The sequence below is a fragment of the Pseudophryne corroboree genome, chromosome 4 (assembly GCF_028390025.1).
Source record: "Pseudophryne corroboree isolate aPseCor3 chromosome 4, aPseCor3.hap2, whole genome shotgun sequence".
NCBI classification, from domain to species: domain Eukaryota; kingdom Metazoa; phylum Chordata; class Amphibia; order Anura; family Myobatrachidae; genus Pseudophryne; species Pseudophryne corroboree.
This window is the reverse complement of record NC_086447.1, coordinates 665,177,885-665,198,892: the sequence shown is the minus strand read 5'-3', so window position 1 is coordinate 665,198,892 and position 21,008 is coordinate 665,177,885. Positions and strand designations below refer to the sequence as shown.

Sequence of the window (21,008 nt, the reverse complement as noted above, 5' to 3'; positions counted from 1 at the left end):
TAACCACGGACATGTGGACAAGTGGAGCAGGGCAGGGTCAGGATATATGACTGTGACAGCCCACTGGGTAGATGTATGGACTCCCGCCGCAAGAACAGCAGCGGCGGCACCAGTAGCAGCATCTCGCAAACGCCAACTCTTTCCTAGGCAGGCTACGCTTTGTATCACCGGTTTCCAGAATACGCACACAGCTGAAAACCTCTTACGGCAACTGAGGAAGATCATCGCGGAATGGCTTACCCCAATTGGACTCTCCTGTGGATTTGTGGCATCGGACAACGCCAGCAATATTGTGTGTGCATTAAATATGGGCAAATTCCAGCACGTCCCATGTTTTGCACATACCTTGAATTTGGTGGTGCAGAATTTTTTAAAAAACGACAGGGGCGTGCAAGAGATGCTGTCGGTGGCCAGAAGAATTGCGGGACACTTTCGGCGTACAGGCACCACGTACTGAAGACTGGAGCACCACCAAAAACGCCTGAACCTGCCCTGCCATCATCTGAAGCAAGAAGTGGTAACGAGGTGGAATTCAACCCTATATATGCTTCAGAGGTTGGAGGAGCAGCAAAAGGCCATTCAAGCCTATACAATTGAGCACGATATAGGAGGTGGAATGTACCTGTCTCAAGCGCAGTGGAGAATGATTTCAACGTTGTGCAAGGTTCTGCAACCTTTTGAACTTGCCACACGTGAAGTCCGTTCAGACACTGCCAGCCTGAGTCAGGTCATTCCCCTCATCAGGCATTTGCAGAAGAAGCTGGAGGCATTGAAGGAGGAGCTAAAAGGGAGCGATTCCGCTAGGCATGTGGGACTTGTGGATGGAGCCCTTAATTCGCTTAACAAGGATTCACGGGTGGTCAATCTGTTGAAATCAGAGCACTACATTTTGGCCACCGTGCTCGATCCTAGATTTAAAACCTACCTTGGATCTCTCTTTCCGGCAGACACAAGTCTGCTGGGGTTCAAAGACCTGCTGGTGACAAAATTGTCAAGTCAAGCGGAACGCGACCTGTCAACATCTCCTCCTTCACATTCTCCCGCAACTGGGGGTGCGAGGAAAAGGCTCAGAATTCCGAGCCCACCCGCTGGCGGTGATGCAGGGCAGTCTGGAGCGACTGCTGATGCTGACATCTGGTCCGGACTGAAGGACCTGACAACGATTACGGACATGTCGTCTACTGTCACTGCATATGATTCTCTCACCATTGAAAGAATGGTGGAGGATTATATGAGTGACCGCATCCAAGTAGGCACGTCACACAGTCCGTACTTATACTGGCAGGAAAAAGAGGCAATTTGGAGGCCCTTGCACAAACTGGCTTTATTCTACCTAAGTTGCCCTCCCACAAGTGTGTACTCCGAAAGAGTGTTTAGTGCCGCCGCTCACCTTGTCAGCAATCGGCGTACGAGGTTACTTCCAGAAAATGTGGAGAAGATGATGTTCATTAAAATGAATTATAATCAATTCCTCCGTGGAGACATTGACCAGCAGCAATTGCCTCCACAAAGTACACAGGGAGCTGAGATGGTGGATTCCAGTGGGGACGAATTGATAATCTGTGAGGAGCGGGATGTACACGGTGATATATCGGAGGATGATGATGAGGTGGACATCTTGCCTCTGTAGAGCCAGTTTGTGCAAGGAGAGGTTAATTGCTTCTTTTTCGGTGGGGGTCCAAACCAACCCGTCATTTCAGTCACAGTCGTGTGGCAGACCCTGTCACTGAAATGATGGGTTGGTTAAAGTGTGCATGTCCTGTTTATACAACATAAGGGTGGGTGGGAGGGCCCAAGGACAATTCCATCTTGCACCTCTTTTTTCTTTAATTTTTCTTTGCGTCATGTGCTGTTTGGGGAGTGTTTTTTGGAAGGGCCATCCTGCGTGACACTGCAGTGCCATTCCTAGATGGGCCAGGTGTTTGTGTCGGCCACTAGGGTCGCTTATCTTACTCACACAGCTACCTGTTATGCACACCAGTGCCTGCAGGAAAGTACTAGTGTCAGAACTGTTATGCACTCCAGTGTCTGCAGGAATGTACTGGTGTTTGAACTGTTATGCAAAACAAATGGACTCACAGACAAACTGGGGAATATGACATAACGTACACAGAAGGTGATAGGGTAACAAAATACACACACAGTGAACAGAGAAGCCCAGAGGCTAAGGAACTGGGTATCTCCCTTGTATTAGAACTGCTCAGATGTAAAAAGCAAGATGTTGTGTTTTAATACGTAGAGAACCCGAAATGCTGTTGCTAAGGGCAACAGCAAAACCCTAAAGGGTTACCAACGGGTGTGGCAGTAAACTCCTTGGTCAGAGATGGAATGATAGACACAAGGAGAGCCTCCACAATCCTGATTCTCACTTGCAGTGCACAGGTTTAAGCTTACTGCCACTAAACTGACCCCTGACACCTAGCACAGTGAGACAGGATTAGACAGGCAAGTGTTAGAATACAGCCGCAAACTTGCTAAGTTCACAGAGTAATAACAGAACCCCAGCAAGCTAAACGACTGACTCCAGTCTTACTGCTAGGTCTGGATTGGCAGAGTGTAATACCAAATCCCCAGGCCTATTTGCAGTAAGCAACAAACAAATACAAAGCTACACAGTACTGGCTAACTTTCATGAACTGACTAACCAACAGAGATTCAGCAGCATCTGCTTACCCTGAAAAGAGGCCTTATAAAGCAGGTGCTGTCCACGCCCCACTCAGACCTCACAGACTGTGAGCACAAAAACCAGCACCGGATCCCCTGCCGTGCACAGAGCCTATAACCACTGCACAGCAAAAGACCCGAACCTGAGTATCAGCTGCGCTCAGGTTACTCCACTAGCACTTGTCTCCCGGTTGCCATGACTACGTGGCAGCACAGGGCAGGAGACCCTAACAGTACCCCCCCTCTGACGAGGGGTCAAAAAACCCCTACCACCGGGTTTATCGGGGAACTGCGAGAAGAAAGAGCGTATCAGTCTGGGGGCATGAAGATCACAACTGCGCACCCACGACCGCTCCTCCGGGCCATACCCCTTCCAGTGCACCAAAAATGACAGCCGACCCCGAACCACCTTGGAGTCAAGAATCCTTTCAACAACAAACTCCCTCTGGCCACGTATCAGAAGAGGGGAAGGTCTTCCACTGGAAGAAGGATTACTAATCGCCCGTTTTAAAAGGGAACAATGAAATGTTTTATTGATACCCAAAGAACGGGGCAGATCTAACTGAAATGCCACCGGATTGATAACCCTGGTGATCTTATAAGGGCCGATGAACCGGGGCCCTAACTTATGAGATGGCTGTCTCAACTTCAAATTCTTGGTAGACAACCAGATGAAGTCTCCTAATTTGAAGCTGCAGGGTCTTTTCCGCTTATCAAAAACCCTTTTGGTCACTAATGACACAGATACAAGGGCTTTCTTCACTTTCCGCCAAATACCTCTAAGGACCGAAACCACAGAGGAACCACCAGGCGTGGAGTCCAGGGGGTCAAAAGAATTGGCCTTAGGATGATGCCCATACACACAAAGGAAGGGAGAGATCCCTGTAGCAGAGTGAGCCGCGTTGTTATAGGCAAACTCCGCCATGGACAGATGAGCAACCCAGTCAGTCTGACACTTGGAGACATAACACCTGAGGAACTGCTCCAAGGACTGGTTCACCCTTTCAGTCTGCCCATTAGACTGCGGATGGTAGCCTGACGACAAGCTGACAGAAATCTGGAGATCGGAACAAAATGCCCTCCAGAATTTGGCCACAAACTGGGATCCGCGGTCAGAGACCACATCAAGTGGCAACCCGTGGAGACGCACAACATGCAGCATAAATAATTCAGACAGGCGTCTGGCTGATGGCAGCCCAACCAGTGGAACGAAGTGCGCCATCTTCGAAAACCTGTCAACGACAACCCAGATGGCTGTCATCCCCGAGGATTTGGGCAAGTCCACCACAAAATCCATTGAAATGTGGGTCCATGGCTTAGATGGGATAGAGAGTGGATGTAATGGGCCAACAGGAACCCCTCTAGGAGTCTTATTTCGGGCACAGATGTCACATGCCCGAACCCACTGATCCACATCCTTAGCCACCGAGGGCCACCACACCGCCCTAGATAGCAACTCCCGAGTTCTGGCAATACCCGGGTGACCTGCCGACTTCTTGGCATGGAATTCCAGGAACACTCGCTGTCTTAACCTAGGAGGCACAAACAAAAGACCTACCGGAAGGTCTGGAGGAGCCTGCTCCTGTGCTCTAAGGACTAATGATAAGAGGTCCTGGGTAATGCCCACTTTAATACATGATGGGGAAACAATGGGCAACGGCTCCTCGGTGGTCTCCTGGATTGGAGCAAAACTCCGCGAGAGCGCATCAGCCTTGATGTTTTTTGACCCAGGGCGATATGTTATCAAAAAATTAAAGCGAGCAAAAAACAAAGCCCATCGTGCCTGCCTGGCATTGAGGCGCTTCGCTGACTCTAAATATGCCAGATTCTTATGGTCAGTGAGAATTGAGACCACAAACTTAGCCCCCTCAAGCCAGTGTCTCCACTCCTCGAGTGCATCCTTAATAGCCAACAATTCCCGGTTACCCACGTCATAATTCATCTCGGCAGGCGAAAATTTACGGGAAAAGTAAGCACAGGGATGAAGGCGATTATCAGACACTCCCATCTGAGAAAGCACTGCCCCAATACCCATCTCAGAGGCATCCACCTCCACCACAAAAGGACGCTCTGGATCTGGGTGTCGCAGCACCTTGGCCGAAACAAATGCCCTTTTGAGACGGGCAAAAGCCGCTTTAGCCTCACAAGACCAGTGAGCAACATCCGCCCCTTTCTTAGTGAGTGCCACCAAGGGCGCCACTATAGACGAAAATCCAGCGATAAATCGTCTATAAAAATTCGCAAAGCCCAGGAAACGCTGAAGCGCCTTCAAACTAGTGGGCTGCACCCAATCCAGGACTGCCTGTACCTTGGAACCCTCCATTTGGAAACCTTCTGTGGAGATAATATATCCTAGAAATGCGATTTGCTGAACTTCAAATTCGCACTTCTCCAGCTTCGCCCCAAGCCGGTGGTCTCTGAGTTTCTGGAGGACTAAGCGTACATGCTTCCGATGTTCCTCCAGGGAATGGGAGAAGATTAGGATGTCATCTAAGTATACAACTAAGAATCTATCCAAATATTCCCTGAGCACATCATTCATGAAATCCTGGAAGACTGCCGGGGCATTACAGAGCCCAAAAGGCATCACCAAATATTCATAATGCCCTGAGTGGGTATTAAAGGCAGTCTTCCATTCATCCCCCTCTCTTATTCGGATTAGATTGTACGCACCGCGTAGGTCAATCTTAGAAAAAATGGTGGCAGTACGAAGCTGGTCAAACAAGACCGAAATGAGAGGCAGTGGGTATGAGTTTTTAATCGTGATACGGTTCAATTCCCTGAAGTCGATGCAGGGTCGCAACGAACCGTCCTTTTTACCAACGAAGAAGAACCCCGACCCAACTGGAGACTGTGAAGGTCTGATAAATCCCTTAGCCAAGTTCTCCTGAATGTACTCTGCCATAGCCTGAGTCTCAGGACGTGACAGGGAGTACAACCTGCTCTTGGGAAGCTTAGCATTTGGCAACAAATCAATGGCACAGTCATAGGGGCGATGGGGAGGTAGTACCTCTGCAACTTTTTTGGAGAACACGTCCGCAAAATCTGCATAACACCCTGGCAATCCTGGCAAACTTAGCTGCGAGAGCCTGACTGGAAGGCTCAAGCAACTCCTGAAACAATCAGTACCCCAACTAAGAATCTCCCCAGAGACCCAGTCAAATTGAGGATTGTGGGCCCTTAACCAGGGTAACCCCAACACCAATGGGGCAAAAGTACAGACAGTCACATAAAAGGACAATTTTTCAGAGTGTGTGGCTCCAATAAACAAAGAAATCTGGCTAGTGCAAGAGGTAATTTTACCTTGGGATAATGGTTCCCCGTTTAACCCACAAATCTCAATTTCCGATGCCAAGGGTACTAAGGGAACAGAGTGTTTTAGGGCGAATTGGCGGTCCATAAAAACCCCGTCGGCCCCACTGTCCACAAAGGCCTCAGTCTTGACAGTTTGACCGAGGATCTTCAAGGTCACCGGAATGATAAAAGTCTTCTTGGGAAATTCTGACTTCTGGCCTGACAGGATATTTCCCATCACCCTCAGGCCCTGAAGTTTTCCGGCTTTTCTGGGCATGATACTACCACATGACCTTTATTCCCACAGTACAAACACAACCCCTGCTGTCTCCTCCGCGTCTTCTCACGCGAGGAGAGGCGGGTAGCCCCAATCTGCATAGGCTCCTCAGAAAATTCCTCAGAGTCTGAGGTTCCCTTGGGAAGGAAGGAAATCTCAGTCTCCCTTTCAAGCCTACGCTCTCTCAGCCGTCTATCCACCCGGATGGATAACTGCATGAGCTGATCCAAGCTATCAGGCAAGGGATATTGTACCAGTTGGTCCTTTATCTGGTTAGAAAGACCTCTTCGGTACTGGTGTCTCAGGGCTGGGTCATTCCACTGGGTATCATGGGCCAACCTCCGAAACTCCGTACAGTAAACCTCAACTGGCCTTCGCCCTTGCTTAAGGATCGAAATCTGAGCCTCGGCTGAGGCCGTCTTGTCAGGGTCATCATACAACATGCCCAGTGCCGTAAAAAAGCATCAACACTTTTAAGCGACGGACAGTCAGGCTGCAACCCATATGCCCAGACCTGTGGGTCTCCTTGTAGCAAGGAAATCACTATGCCCACCCGCTGAATCTCCGACCCAGAAGACTGAGGCCTAAGCCGGAAGTATAGCTTGCAGCTCTCCTTGAAACAAAAGAACTGCGAGCGATCTCCAGAAAAACGATCCGGGAGATTTACTTTCGGCTCCTTAACCCCTGCAGGTGCTGCTGCTGCGGGAGCTCCGCCAGCAGCCTGGGAGGTGTGCATTTTAATGGACAAATCATTAAATTGCCGAGTCAGGACCTGCACCTGATCGACCACCTGTTGCAACGTATTTTGAGGGGTATGCTCCATATTCCCACAAAATTTCAACAGGAGTATTAGGCTGCTGAATATGTTATGCACACCAGTGCCTGCAGGAAAGTACTAGTGTCAGAACTGTTATGCACTCCAGTGTCTGCAGGAATGTACTGGTGTTTGAACTGTTATGCAAAACAAATGGACTCACAGACAAACTGGGGAATATGACATAACGTACACAGAAGGTGATAGGGTAACAAAATACACACACAGTGAACAGAGAAGCCCAGAGGCTAAGGAACTGGGTATCTCCCTTGTATTAGAACTGCTCAGATGTAAAAAGCAAGATGTTGTGTTTTAATACGTAGAGAACCCGAAATGCTGTTGCTAAGGGCAACAGCAAAACCCTAAAGGGTTACCAACGGGTGTGGCAGTAAACTCCTTGGTCAGAGATGGAATGATAGACACAAGGAGAGCCTCCACAATCCTGATTCTCACTTGCAGTGCACAGGTTTAAGCTTACTGCCACTAAACTGACCCCTGACACCTAGCACAGTGAGACAGGATTAGACAGGCAAGTGTTAGAATACAGCCGCAAACTTGCTAAGTTCACAGAGTAATAACAGAACCCCAGCAAGCTAAATGACTGACTCCAGTCTTACTGCTAGGTCTGGATTGGCAGAGTGTAATACCAAATCCCCAGGCCTATTTGCAGTAAGCAACAAACAAATACAAAACTACACAGTACTGGCTAACTTTCATGAACTGACTAACCAACAGAGATTCAGCAGCATCTGCTTACCCTGAAAAGAGGCCTTATAAAGCAGGTGCTGTCCACGCCCCACTCAGACCTCACAGACTGTGAGCACAAAAACCAGCACCGGATCCCCTGCCGTGCACAGAGCCTATAACCACTGCACAGCAAAAGACCCGAACCGGAGTATCAGCTGCGCTCAGGTTACTCCACTAGCACTTGTCTCCCGGTTGCCATGACGACGTGGCAGCACAGGGCAGGAGACCCTAACACTACCTCATTGCGCCTCTTTTTTTCTTTGCGTCATGTGCTGTTTGGGGAGTGTTTTTTGGAAGGGCCATCCTGCGTGACACTGCAGTGCCACTCCTAGATGGGCCCGGTGTTTGTGTCGGCCACTAGGGTCGCTTATCTTACTCACACAGCTACCTCATTGCGCCTCTTTTTTTCTTTGCGTCATGTGCTGTTTGGGGAGTGTTTTTTGGAAGGGCCATCCTGCGTGACACTGCAGTGCCACTCCTAGATGGGCCCGGTGTTTGTGTCGGCCACTAGGGTCGCTTATCTTACTCACACAGCTACCTCATTGCGCCTCTTTTTTTCTTTGCGTCATGTGCTGTTTGGGGAGTGTTTTTTGGAAGGGCCATCCTGCGTGACACTACAGTGCCACTCCTAGATGGGCCCGGTGTTTGTGTCGGCCACTAGGGTGAAAAAAACACCCGAATCCAAAACACACCCGAATCCGACAAAAAAAATTCGGTGAGGTTTTGCCAAAACGCGGTCGAACCCAAAACACGGCCGCAGAACCGAACCCAAAACCAAAACACAAAACCCGAAAAATTTCAAGTGCACATCTCTAATTTTCTTATAATTAAAATATTTTTACATGCATTCCTCACAAATGTGGGTGGCAGTTGATAACAAATTATGGTGATTAGAATGTGTAAAAAATAGAAGTAATCAGCGCCTAATAATGCCCAGAGTAAAAGTAAATGTGAAGGGAGATATCTTGGACCCTATTTTTATGGACAAATAAGCTTCTATATCATTTGTTTCTTGTACGTACGATCAGGGGTGTATCTAGGGGTCTGAGCGCCCCTGGCAAAGTAAGGGGCTGGCGCCCCTCCCCCCCCCCTCCCCACACACATTTGGAATAAGGTGTGAGTATTGGAAATGGGGCATGGTCTTGTGTGGAAAGGCGTGGACACAATAGTACTTACAATGCAAATTATGCCACACAGTAGTGTCCCTCATTCACATTACACCGCACAGTAGTGTCTCGTATTCACGTTACACCATCCCTCCCCCCTAACCCACCTTTCCCACAGCCTGACCTTAACCCCCCCCCCCCAAAAAAAAGCCTCTTCAGTCGTGCCTAACCCTAACCCACCCTTCCTAATCTCCCTTCCTGCAGCCTAACCCTAGCCCTCCCGCCCTCGCAGCCTAACCCTAAACCTCCCACGTGGCTTGCCAGTGGAGACTTTGGCACCAAATCGATCCGGATTTTGGCATTCTGCTATCTATGTTGGGATGCCAGCATCAGCATTCCGAGCAGTTTTGGGATGCTGGTGTCAGCTTTCCGACCGCCGGGATGCCAAACGCCGGCATCTTGACTGCATCCTGAATTAAATGCTAATGAGCTGATGTGAGATGAGCCTCAAATGGACCCAGCCATTAACCAAACACCATTAGTTGGATGGTAGAAGTGCTTCCTGTTAGAAAAAACATCAGGGTGCCATCACTTCCAAGATAAAATGATCAATTATACAATTAACTGATATACATTTCCTTGAACCTGGCCTTGAAATAGGTAAGATATGTGTTTTCTTTATTACACGCAACAAGTTAAAGTTTTCGCTTACTTACTACTTACTTACATCTAACATGGATGAAAATCATGTAGTTTTCCAGGTACTACAGTCCCTTCTCCCAAACACTGACACTTTTTTATTATCTACAACAACAAATAGATCTATAGCCATAGGCGTGCGCAGCACATTTTATTAGGGGGTGCACGACTGGAATGGTGTGCCTAGCCCCGCCCACTGGGTGTGCCTAGCCCCATATTTTCTTGACATGGATATTACATATTGCTTTTTAATCATTTTGCTGTCTCTGAGTGCCAGTTTTTTATGGACCTTTATATATCTATCTTTCTGAGCACCTGAGCAAGTTGTGCTTTTATGGGAGTGCCGGCTGCTGCTGTAAGGATAGATTATATATATACACTGCTCAAAAAAATAAAGGGAACACTAAAATAACACATCCTAGATCTGAATGAATGAAATATTCTTATTAAATACTTTGTTCTTTACATAGTTGAATGTGCTGACAACAAAATCACACATAAATTATCAATGGAAATTAAATTTATTAACCCATGGAGGTCTGGATTTGGAGTCACCCTCAAAATTAAAGTGGAAAAACACACTACAGGCTGATCCAACTTTGATGTAATGTCCTTAAAACAAGTCAAAATGAGGCTCAGTAGTGTGTGTGGCCTCCACGTGCCTGTATGACCTCCCTACAACCCACAGAAGTGGCTCAGGTAGTGCAGATCATCCAGGATAGCACGTCAATGCGAGCTGTGGCAAGAAGGTTTGCTGTGTCTGTCAGCGTAGTGTCCAGAGCATGGAGGCGCTACCAGGAGACAGGCCAGTACATCAGGAGACGTGGAGGAGGCCGTAGGAGGGCAACAACCCAGCAGCAGGACCGCTACCTCCGCCTTTGTGCAAGGAGGAACAGGAGGAGCACTGCCAGAGCCCTGCAAAATGACCTCCAGCAAGCCACAAATGTGCATGTGTCTACTCAAACGATCAGAAACAGACTCTATGAGGGTGGTATGAGGGCCCGACGTCCACAGGTGGGGGTTGTGCTTACAGCCCAACACCGTGGAGGACGTTTGGCATTTGCCAGAGAACACCAAGATTGGCAAATTCGCCACTGGCGCCCTGTGCTCTTCACAGATGAAAGCAGGTTCTCACTGAGCACATGTGACAGACGTGACAGAGTCTGGAGACGCCAAGGAGAACGTTCTGCTGCCTGCAACATCCTCCAGCATGACCGGTTTGGCAGTGAGTCAGTAATGGTGTGGGGTGGCATTTCTTTGGGAGGTCGCACAGCCCTCCATGTGCTCGCTAGAGGTAGCCTGACTGCCATTAGGTACCGAGATGAGATCCTCAGACCCCTTGTGAGACCATATGCTGGTGCGGTTGGCCCTGGGTTCCTCCTAATGCCAGACAATGCTAGACCTCATGTGGCTGGAGTGTGTCAGCAGTTCCTGCAAGATGAAGGCATTGATGCTATGGACTGGCCCGCCCGTTCCCCAGACCTGAATCCAATTGAGCACATCTGGGACATCATGTCTCGCTCCATCCACCAACGCCACGTTGCACCACAGACTGTCCAGGAGTTGGCGGATGCTTTAGTCCAGGTCTGGGAGGAGATCCCTCAGGAGACCATCCGCCACCTCATCAGGAGCATGCCCAGGCGTTGTAGGGAGGTCATACAGGCACGTGGAGGCCACACACACTACTGAGTCTCATTTTGATTTGTTTTAAGGACATTACATCAAAGTTGGATCAGCCTGTAGTGTGTTTTTCCACTTTAATTTTGAGGGTGACTCCAAATCCAGACCTCCATGGGTTAATAAATTTGATTTCCATTGATTATTTTTTTGTGATTTTGTTGTCAGCACATTCAACTATGTAAAGAACAATGTATTTAATAAGAATATTTCATTCATTCAGATCTAGGATGTTATTTTAGTGTTCCCTTTATTTTTCTGAGCAGTGTATGTGTGTATATATATATATATATATATAAAAGGTGTAAAGAGCTGGCACTCAATGGATGATCCGTTAGTTGCCTTCCCAAAAACGCTTTGCAGCGAATTAAAGACAGCTTGTAGAAGGCGGCACTCCCAGGACTTACTTTTATATATATATATATATATATATATATATAAGGTGTAAAGAGCTGGCACTCAATGGATGGTCCGTTAGTTGCCTTCCCAAAAACGCCTTGCAGCGAATTAAAGACAGCTTGTAAAAGGCGGCACTCCTAGGACTTACTTATAGATAATATAAATGGGTGACGAGCAACACAATAAGCTGTTAACGTTTCAGTTTTATTACAAAAACTGACGAAAGTATTTGTAATAAAACTGAAACGTTAACAGCTTATTGTGTTGCTCGTCACCCATTTATATTATCTATAAGTAAGTCCTAGGAGTGCCGCCTTTTACAAGCTGTCTTTAATTCGCTGCAAGGCGTTTTTGGGAAGGCAACTAACGGACCATCCATTGAGTGCCAGCTCTTTACACCTTTTATATATATATATATATATATATATATATATATATGTAAGTCCTGGGAGTGCCACCTTCTACAAGCTATATATATATATATATATATATATATATATATATATATAGTAATAATAACCCTTTATTTTCTTATACACCCCCACCCCCTGCCTGGCCTGAACTGTGCCCTGGTGCACACAAAGACAGTGAGTGAGTGAGTCTCTCACTCACATTCTGAAGGCTCAGGCAGGATACTGTTCTCCTCCAGCGGACCAGCGGTCGAAAATGGCAGGGCACACACTACTCACTGCCACTGTCTAGAAGTGAGCACGGGCGGGAGCCGGGACTCGGAGGACAGCCGACAAAGCAGGGCAGGAAGGGAGGGAGGGCGCGCGGTGTGACGTGCTGAAGTCACACGCGAGGCAATCAGATTATGACGGTGGGTGGGCTGGGCTGTGCGGCCAGCCCACCCGTCCACGAAGAAGCTGCTTATGTTATGTGCAGCTGACAGGGAGCTGTGTGAGTGTGACCGGCGGCGGCGCAGCGGGAAGGGGTGAATGCTGGATGCAGGACTCAGGTTATCCGATCATCGCTATCAGTGCGCTGCTGTAGTAGCAGTAGCACTGCTACAACAGCAGCACACAGACAGCGATGATCGGATTGCAGGTGTGATGTGCGGGGGGTGCCGGACATTAGGGGGTGCCTGTGCGCACCAGGCACCCCCCGTGCGCACGCCTATGTCTATAGCACTGTGCTATATAACAATTGTTGTGTACCTGGTGAGAGTCTGTTACTGCCGGCGCGGCGCCGGTGTCCGTCAGCACCGCACTGCACTAGTGATCAGACTAGTGTCCGGCAGCATCGCACTTGTAATCAGATTCACAATAAACTACAGTTCCCAGCAGCCCTTGCTGCCGGGACCTCCCAGCATCAAGGGCTGCTGGGAGCTGTAGTTTATTTTGAGTCTGATTACAAGTGCGATGCTGCCGGACACCAGCGCCGCTCCAGCAGTAACAGACTCTCACCAGGTACAGTCGGACAGTACTGCTTTTCTATTCTTTGGCCGCGGGTGGCACAGCCAGGCGGCGCCCCCTCCTTGCCTGGCGCCCCTGGCGAGTGCCATCCTGGCCAATAGGTAGTTACACCCCTGCGTGCGATACCTGCTCGCTTTAAACCGTGGATATATTTTATGTACTTAATTAAATGTGAAAAATTATCTTTCTACTACGCTATTGTGGAGTGTGATATTCTGGGAGCATTTCCAATTAACACTCACTAAGTAGAAAAATGCTATAAGTACATATAGGTTTAAACGGTACACACTATTGGTTGTTTCTTTTTCTCTTTTGCATATTTCTGTGATGATATTGGTCTGAGGACCGAAGATTCCTATCTGAGATAAGTGCTTGTCCCATTTTTTTCACTAAATTTCATTATATGTCCCCACCGTCATTTTCTGGGCATTATTAGGCGCTGATTACTTCTATTTTTTACATATATATATTATATATATATATACTGTATATACACCCTTACTGTACCAGCCATCGCTTGCACACCCCGCACAATCCATCTGAATCTCCATATAGGATAAATGCATAAGAATATTTTGTGTGAATACAATACAAAAGGACAATTTCAGCCACAAAATAAATGCATGCGTTGTACAGTATGCTTAAGTCTACATCAGTACATCAATGCCTTTGGTGCCCCATGTAACCAGGGCCGGATTTAGGGCCACATGGGCCCGGGTCTGAAAATGATCAAGGGCCTATAGCGAGAAGAAGCAGAGGGGGAGTGACCAGTGATGTGTGGGTGTGGCCAGTGCCATGTGGGCGTGTACACCCTCTACACCATCAGCCTAATTATGTAAAAACTGGAAACATTGCATCATTTTATGAGGAAAATAGATATACAATGTATAATATGATTTATGGCTGACCATGTGCCAAGCTGGGCAGCTATTCATCATTATGCTGCCATGATGATGGGCCTATTTGTATGTGGAGGCCTTGAGCTGTAGTCCCCGCTGCCCCATTGTTAACCTGGCCCTGCATGAGTGGATACGGAAATGCTTGCCGGCTAGGATTTGAAATAAGATCTTTCCTATTCCGTTAAGTGCACTTCTATCTGGATATAAGTGATGACAGACTACTTTTGAGGGGCAGTTTGTTAACTGCCTAAAGTCATAACTGCAATAAAAACTACCAGGAGCCATTTTATACGACATATGTTTAATTTCACATAATTATAAAGAACAAACATTATTGTGCATTTAAGTGAACTGGATTGTCCAATCCCTGAAAACAGACAGGATACTTGTAAGAGTTACATTTCTAATACAAGTTCTAGCACCAAACAGTAATGTGTAACTTTGGTGGATTATGCATCCAGCACCAACATATCCTAAATGTACATAGGAGGTAAGGTAACCTGTCAGTATTTTCACAAAGTCGCTAAAGTGTTGCAGAAAATTATCTTCTGAATAGCAATTAACATTTGTGTTATTAACAGCAAACAAGCACACAATTTTCCTTTCCTGTATCCATGCCAGGCGCTTATCACACACAGTACTACAATTGCAGCAAGTCATAGGTCGGACATGTTAGTTGTAACTAGACCACTGCACTTCCTGGACTACTCGGATAAAAATAAGAGAAGTAGATTTAAAAATAGTTTTTCAGTGTGTTTGCTAGGTCCTGAATATATTGCGGTTATATAGGGACACATTATAATAGGGTTCCTATGGTAGTTACTCCGTGCTCATGAACGAAAAGGGCCCATGTCTACCCTAATAAAATTCAGGGTTATTTTGACAAAAGTTAAAGGCATTTTGGAAAGATATTTCGGAGACTCCACAGAAAAATCAAACAGCTGTTGCATTAGTGAGTTAGACAGTCTGTGCATTATATATATGCTAGCACAGTGCAGTACAGTACAATCAGCACTAGGATCCATTTCACTGCCCACACAAAGGTGCACTTGGGTTGCTGAGTCCTTACTACAATACTACTACTACCTTTCTGTCTGTGTGAACATTATTCCCCACTATCTTTAAAAGCATGAAGCTAATGAATGGTTGCCTAGTCAGGGTGACATTGGAGAGGATAGGCAAATGCTCCATGCTGGGGCCTTGTTGTCACAAATAAAAGTAACCTCATTCAATAATAGCTTTTCATTAGACAGGCCACAGGTCTTTAAAGTGGATGAAAATGTTTTAGGGACACAGAGGTCTATTTACCATGACCTTGAGCCAGGGGTGGATTGACCATAGGAACCACAGAAAAAATTACTGGTGGGCCGATGTGCATGTGGGCCTGTTCATGTGATGAGTGGTGCTGCCATCATGGTTACATTGTATACCTCTGGTGCTGCCCATGTGAGGCCACTTCTACACATTTTTGCAGGACCACTTTCTGTTTTCAATCTGCCCCTGCCTTGAGGTAACAACTATTATCTATTGCCGTATTGCATAATATTGTACCTCCACAGTTTCTCTTCTGGGGGCTCTGCTATGGCTTCTTTGGTCTTCTTTGTCGGCTATAGCAAATGTTATCCTGAGATTAGCTAACGATGAGAATCAGGGCTTTCCACCATTGTCAAATTGGTTCATCGAGATCGATGGAGACAAAGGCATGTAGCAAGAACATGGGTTATCACAGAACTATTCTCCAATTTCTCTGGTGTTACCCTCTAGGGAGAAGGTGAGATAACCCAACTGTTTGGCTTATCTTTGTTTCATAAAGAGACCCAATATTTCCTGGTCTACATGGTTTTGTTATTACCGTCTACAAGCATCATCATCTGGTCATTAAAGAATCATTATAGCCTTAGCAGGACAGGAAATAAATAAGTCTTCATGAACTAATACACAGCCCTTGACTGTCTGCTTAGTTACTGTTGACACAATACAGTCTGTATCAGTCTGTGGGGGCAATGTATCAAGCCTTGGATGTAGATATAACGGATAAGTTGCTCAAAACAACCAATTAGATTCTGTCATTTCAATGATTGTGCTAGATAAATGATAGTTAGACATTTGTTGCTTTGGACTACTCCACTTTATCTCTCTCCATGGATACATTTCCCAGCCTTTCATTTAACCATTTATAACTCCTTGTTCATTTAAATGGACATTATTAAAAAATGTAATACCTACAACACTAGCAAATCAGTGTCCATTAGGATGGACATTGGGTCTAAATGACCAAACCATATGTTTATGGGTTACTTGGGGCCTCATTCGTCTACTTTACCAGTGTCATCACTGGGATACACCGGAAACATGCAATGGGTCATAAAGGGTTAAGAGAATGTGTAAACCACTGACATGCTGTACGCCTACTATAGTCACCACAGTATACGACCAGACTGGCTATCTGGCACTTCTGGCCTGATAGGCTGGTCTGGTCCTGAAAATCTGTCCGAGTGGGTCAACCTCCCAGCAATCTGCTTGGCCAGCATGTAGAGGAAAGGGGGTGTGCCGCAACATGTGATTCATCCCTGTGAGGCGTGGCCACACACCTTTTTCATGTGCAGTGAGGGAAATACACCCCCAGTCTGTCCCTGTCAAAGTTAGATGTTATGAGATCGGTAATAAGTATGCTGTGGTATAAAAGTATGGTGCAGTAAGTTACAGGAATATTTAAACTACAGTACAAGTGACAATCATTGTGTTGGTCATTAACCATGCATAGTACAGAATGATAATGAGAGGCAGGCACTAATGGTGAAATAGGGCACAGTTTGTTCGGCTGTCAGCAAAATGGGTTAAAAATTATTGCTCAAGAATTGTATAGCATTTATGTGTATTTCATTAAAAGTCTCACAAAGGTTACTGATTTTCTGATAAGTCCAAACGCTAAGTGATCTATTCAGTATAAGGTTTTCATGAAGATGAAACTGAATCAAGAAGGTGTGGCACATTACTCTAAGCTCAGTAATAGGCTCTGAGCAGTGGTCAGTCATTTTTCATAAAGAACTGGACTGGGTTATTCATGTATCATAGACTGTTGAACCAAAATGTTCGCATAGGAGGGTGCTGTGAAGACACGTCTGTCATACTCATTTTGCTTATAAAAACACCCAAACTGATTTCAAATCCAGTTTGAAATCTGACAAAAATATGTTTACTAATTAAATGTTTTTGTTTTATCATATATTAATAAAAATATTTTTTTTACATTTGAAGGTAGGAACACTTTGATTTATGCTTAGAATTTACAGGGATGCCGATTCTACCAACAGTTATCAATACATGCAATTAATATATCACTATTATTTGTATTATTTTAGTCATTAGACTTACAAGTTCTATCAGCTGCAGCAACCAATTTATATTGTTATACTACACTGGTTATAATACTGATACTAGTGTAGAGTTACTGTAACATCCAGTAGAGCATTATTTTACTTGGTTGTAAGATACAGCCTCTCTTCAGTATGTGACCAGGGTATGAATTGATTGGTATATTACCATCATCTGTTAATTGCCACATAATGCCACATTTAAATTAGATGGAAAGATGACTCCCAGCTGCCACTGAAATGCCAGAATACTAATCATATCTGAATACTAACTATATCTTTCCATCTACAAAGTGCACATGAGACCTCAGTTTATTTTGTACAGGTAAGATTACAAATATAGGATTTATAAACTTGGGCATATTCTCTGCATTTATAGTATGTTTATTCAGAGCTGCATGCCTAAAAAAAGCACTTAACCGGCGCTACAGATCTGTTTATTAGGGATGATGTATCAAAACTTGGAGAGAGATAACGTACCAACCAATCAGCTCCTAACTTCCATTTTACAGGATGTGATTGCAAAATGACAGTTAGGAGCTGATTGGTTGATATTGTATCTCTCTCCAAGCTTTGATACATCTCACCTTTTGATCCTTATGAATAAAGTATAGACTATACACACCAGCATTCATAGTGAATGATGGGTGGACAGTAGATGTTTGAACTTTCTTCACAGGATTTAATTAAATGCATTTGCAGTGCTAATAAGAGAATGCAACTTAGACAATACATACCACATCGGTACAGGGCAAATACAAGTCCCTAGACTGCCATTAGGCATAAGATCCAACAAGTTCTTGTTTAAATGCAGACTGTCCTATATCAGAATCTAGCTAGTAACTTACAGTGGTCTGCCAGTGGGTAATGGTGGAAGAGATTTACATTTTCAAAGCAACAGTCGGGTTTACTGTAACTCACAAGTAAGCATGCACAGCAAGCTTTGGTCGCCCTTGCAAGTTATAAATTATTCCAAGTTTATGGGTTATTTAAAGAATTTCTCTGAAAGTGAGCTGTACTTAGGCCACTTTCTCTTTATGCAGGAACAATAGATCACAATAGCAGATTCCACTTGATCTTCTAAGACGATTTAGAAGCAACACCACATTTTCTCTTTCTACACAGTGCTTTAGTTCTTTTGCTCTTGAAGCTTGCAGATTTATTATGTTTTTCTGTCCTTTCTTTTCCATGCAGTGCCATAAATCCTTTATTTTATATACAAGTCCGTCAAATGGCACCAGTTTAGTCGTGAATAAACTGTGAAATTCTTGGAATAGGGTGGTCAAGCCATTACCATTTTCCAGGTATGGGCACTCCACATTCATACCAACCCACGTAATTATGAGGCGTTCCATAACCTATTTTTCCGAACATCACAGGCTCCTGGGTGTAGTGGCGGTAATATCCTGCAAATAAAAGATGGTAATTACTGTATATTAATTTTCCCTCTGAAATAGTGTGGGGTACAGTTAGCTACTCATCAAAGTAATAGCTAGTGTAACCCTTTGCCAGCTATTACTTTGATGACGTGGGTAGCCCCTTGGGACCCAGAAGCCTCCAAAAAAAAAGGATTAGGGAAAGTATAAACCCTAGTCTAGTCTGCACCGATAAAAAAGGGTTTCAAAGATTGACAATATATGACTATGACTTGTAAAAATGTTAAAAAATGATCAATATATTTATGTGTTCTTCAAATATGCCATCAATTACTATATATATATATATATATATATATATAAAAGGATATGAACAATACATCACCTGCCACCTTACCTGCTTTTTATGTGACAACTATAGATTCTGGAATGTGTCTTACCAATTTGCATATAGGACCATTCAAAATTAGTTATGTGGTTGGCAATTTATACTTTTAGTTTGACAGATTTTGTTTTTGTTCAATTCACAAAATATTCCCCTCTTTCCCCATTTGGCCTCACAAAATCACATGTTTTGCCACTGGAATGTGTGCTTAAGTATGCCAGAGCTTATGAAGTAATAGCAGGTACAACATAATCCTATGTCTGTGCAACAGTAATTGTAAGGGGAGGACTTTTAGGTAGGTCCCCCACTCATCTGAACCCCTGTTGTGCTTATGCAGAAACCTACTCATCTTTAGCAGTGAAAGATTTTGGAGAAATGGGTTTCATGGGCTTTGGGGTAAAAGGTCATCATATTATTAGGGGAGAGGAGCAAGGAGTTTCTAGGTGTTCCCAGTGCTGTGAAGTGCCCCACAGTGCAGAAAGAAAAGGGCGTGCTGCCCTGCAGAGAAATCACATTGAGAGGAATGAGGTTCACCTCCATATTTTCATAAACAGTGAGGGAGTTTTTGCAATACATCAAGGACCCCTGCAGAGGATCAGAGGGTTATCCCTGAGAGCCTAGTGTAGAGGCCACTCAAGTGTGGATGCCTACATATAACATGGGGCAGGGGCCACATAAGTAAAGGTGTTTAACAAGGGGTAGGGGCCACATAAATTAAGGTGGGGTGTATACCTGTTTGATAGCCCCCCCTTCCCTCGAGAAGTGCTTCCACATTGAGGGGATGTCACGGTAAGCCAGCAACTTAGCTGGAGAAAGTACTGGGCAACAGAGGCTTGTATTACAAATGTCAACTTTTTTGTGTGAAGCTCATAGAGCTTCTACTGTAGTACAACACAAAGTGCACATGGATTCCAATAAAAAAACAAAGACAGAGAGACTGCCAGGTATTAACTGTAGCAGCATTGCTTCTCTATCTTTTTATATAATTTCAATAACCTTGTGCTGCAAAGTGAAATCTCATTTTTCTGCTGCGTTAGACTAATTGGCAGTTAGTGGGGATGCCCTTACTTTGCCCATCTCCTCACATCTGCAAATGCAAACTCCTGCACCTCCACAAATACAGCCATCTTGATCTGCTAACCTATGCATTAGTGAAGTTATTCGGTGGAACCAAAGTTAAGTTTGCATTGTGCTTCAGCCATATTGCACTTCACAAATTACCTGTAAAGGATGCATAGACTCCAGCAGAATGGTGCCCATCATACCCAATGTTAGAATGTTTTTTTCCAAATAACAAATTGATACAATTTCATTAATAAAAACTCCTTTCAAATGAAGACATTTAAAAACTCACCATCAATAACGGGTAGTATCTGGAATTCAGACAAAGGATCTGTTTTTCCTTCCATGTAAGAATCCACAAACTGACAGTGATCTTCTCCTCTTCCCCAGCTATCCCCTATGCTATAAAATGTGTCTATAACAAAACATGAAATTAGTTTCAACATTTTTCAAATTGTCAAAAGAAGCTCAAAAAGGATAAGGTTCAAATTAAATATAAATAATTTAATCTCTCTAGTTCACGCATCACTTTGTAAACTGTAATTCATATTCCTTAAGATTTAGGAGCATATTTATGAAGAAATGGAATTGTGTTGTATTTTCTTTCAATTCTATTTACATCATACTGCACCTATACTTAAATACCTCATTTTGCATATACAGTATAAAATCATTAAGTATTTTCTGCAAAATCTAATAAAATAGTTACTGTATATTCACAACTAGGTTCAGGGTAAACAGAAGAACAACATTGGGCCCTACATGGGACAGATGGATTTTAACCCCCACGACAATGTCACTTAAAGTTTCTTCTCTAGTT

General features: G+C 44.8%; 1 protein-coding gene across 1 annotated transcript in view; it reads right to left on the bottom strand.

Moving 5' to 3' along the window:
* Positions 1–14,281: 14,281 nt before the first annotated feature.
* The window catches only part of FNDC1 (fibronectin type III domain containing 1), a 399,147-nt gene continuing 392,420 nt past the window's right edge, over positions 14,282–21,008 (bottom strand). The window contains 2 exon segments of the mRNA XM_063917820.1: positions 14,282–18,771; positions 20,481–20,603. Coding sequence (XP_063773890.1) covers positions 18,656–18,771; positions 20,481–20,603 — 239 coding nt within the window. The 3' untranslated portion in view covers positions 14,282–18,655.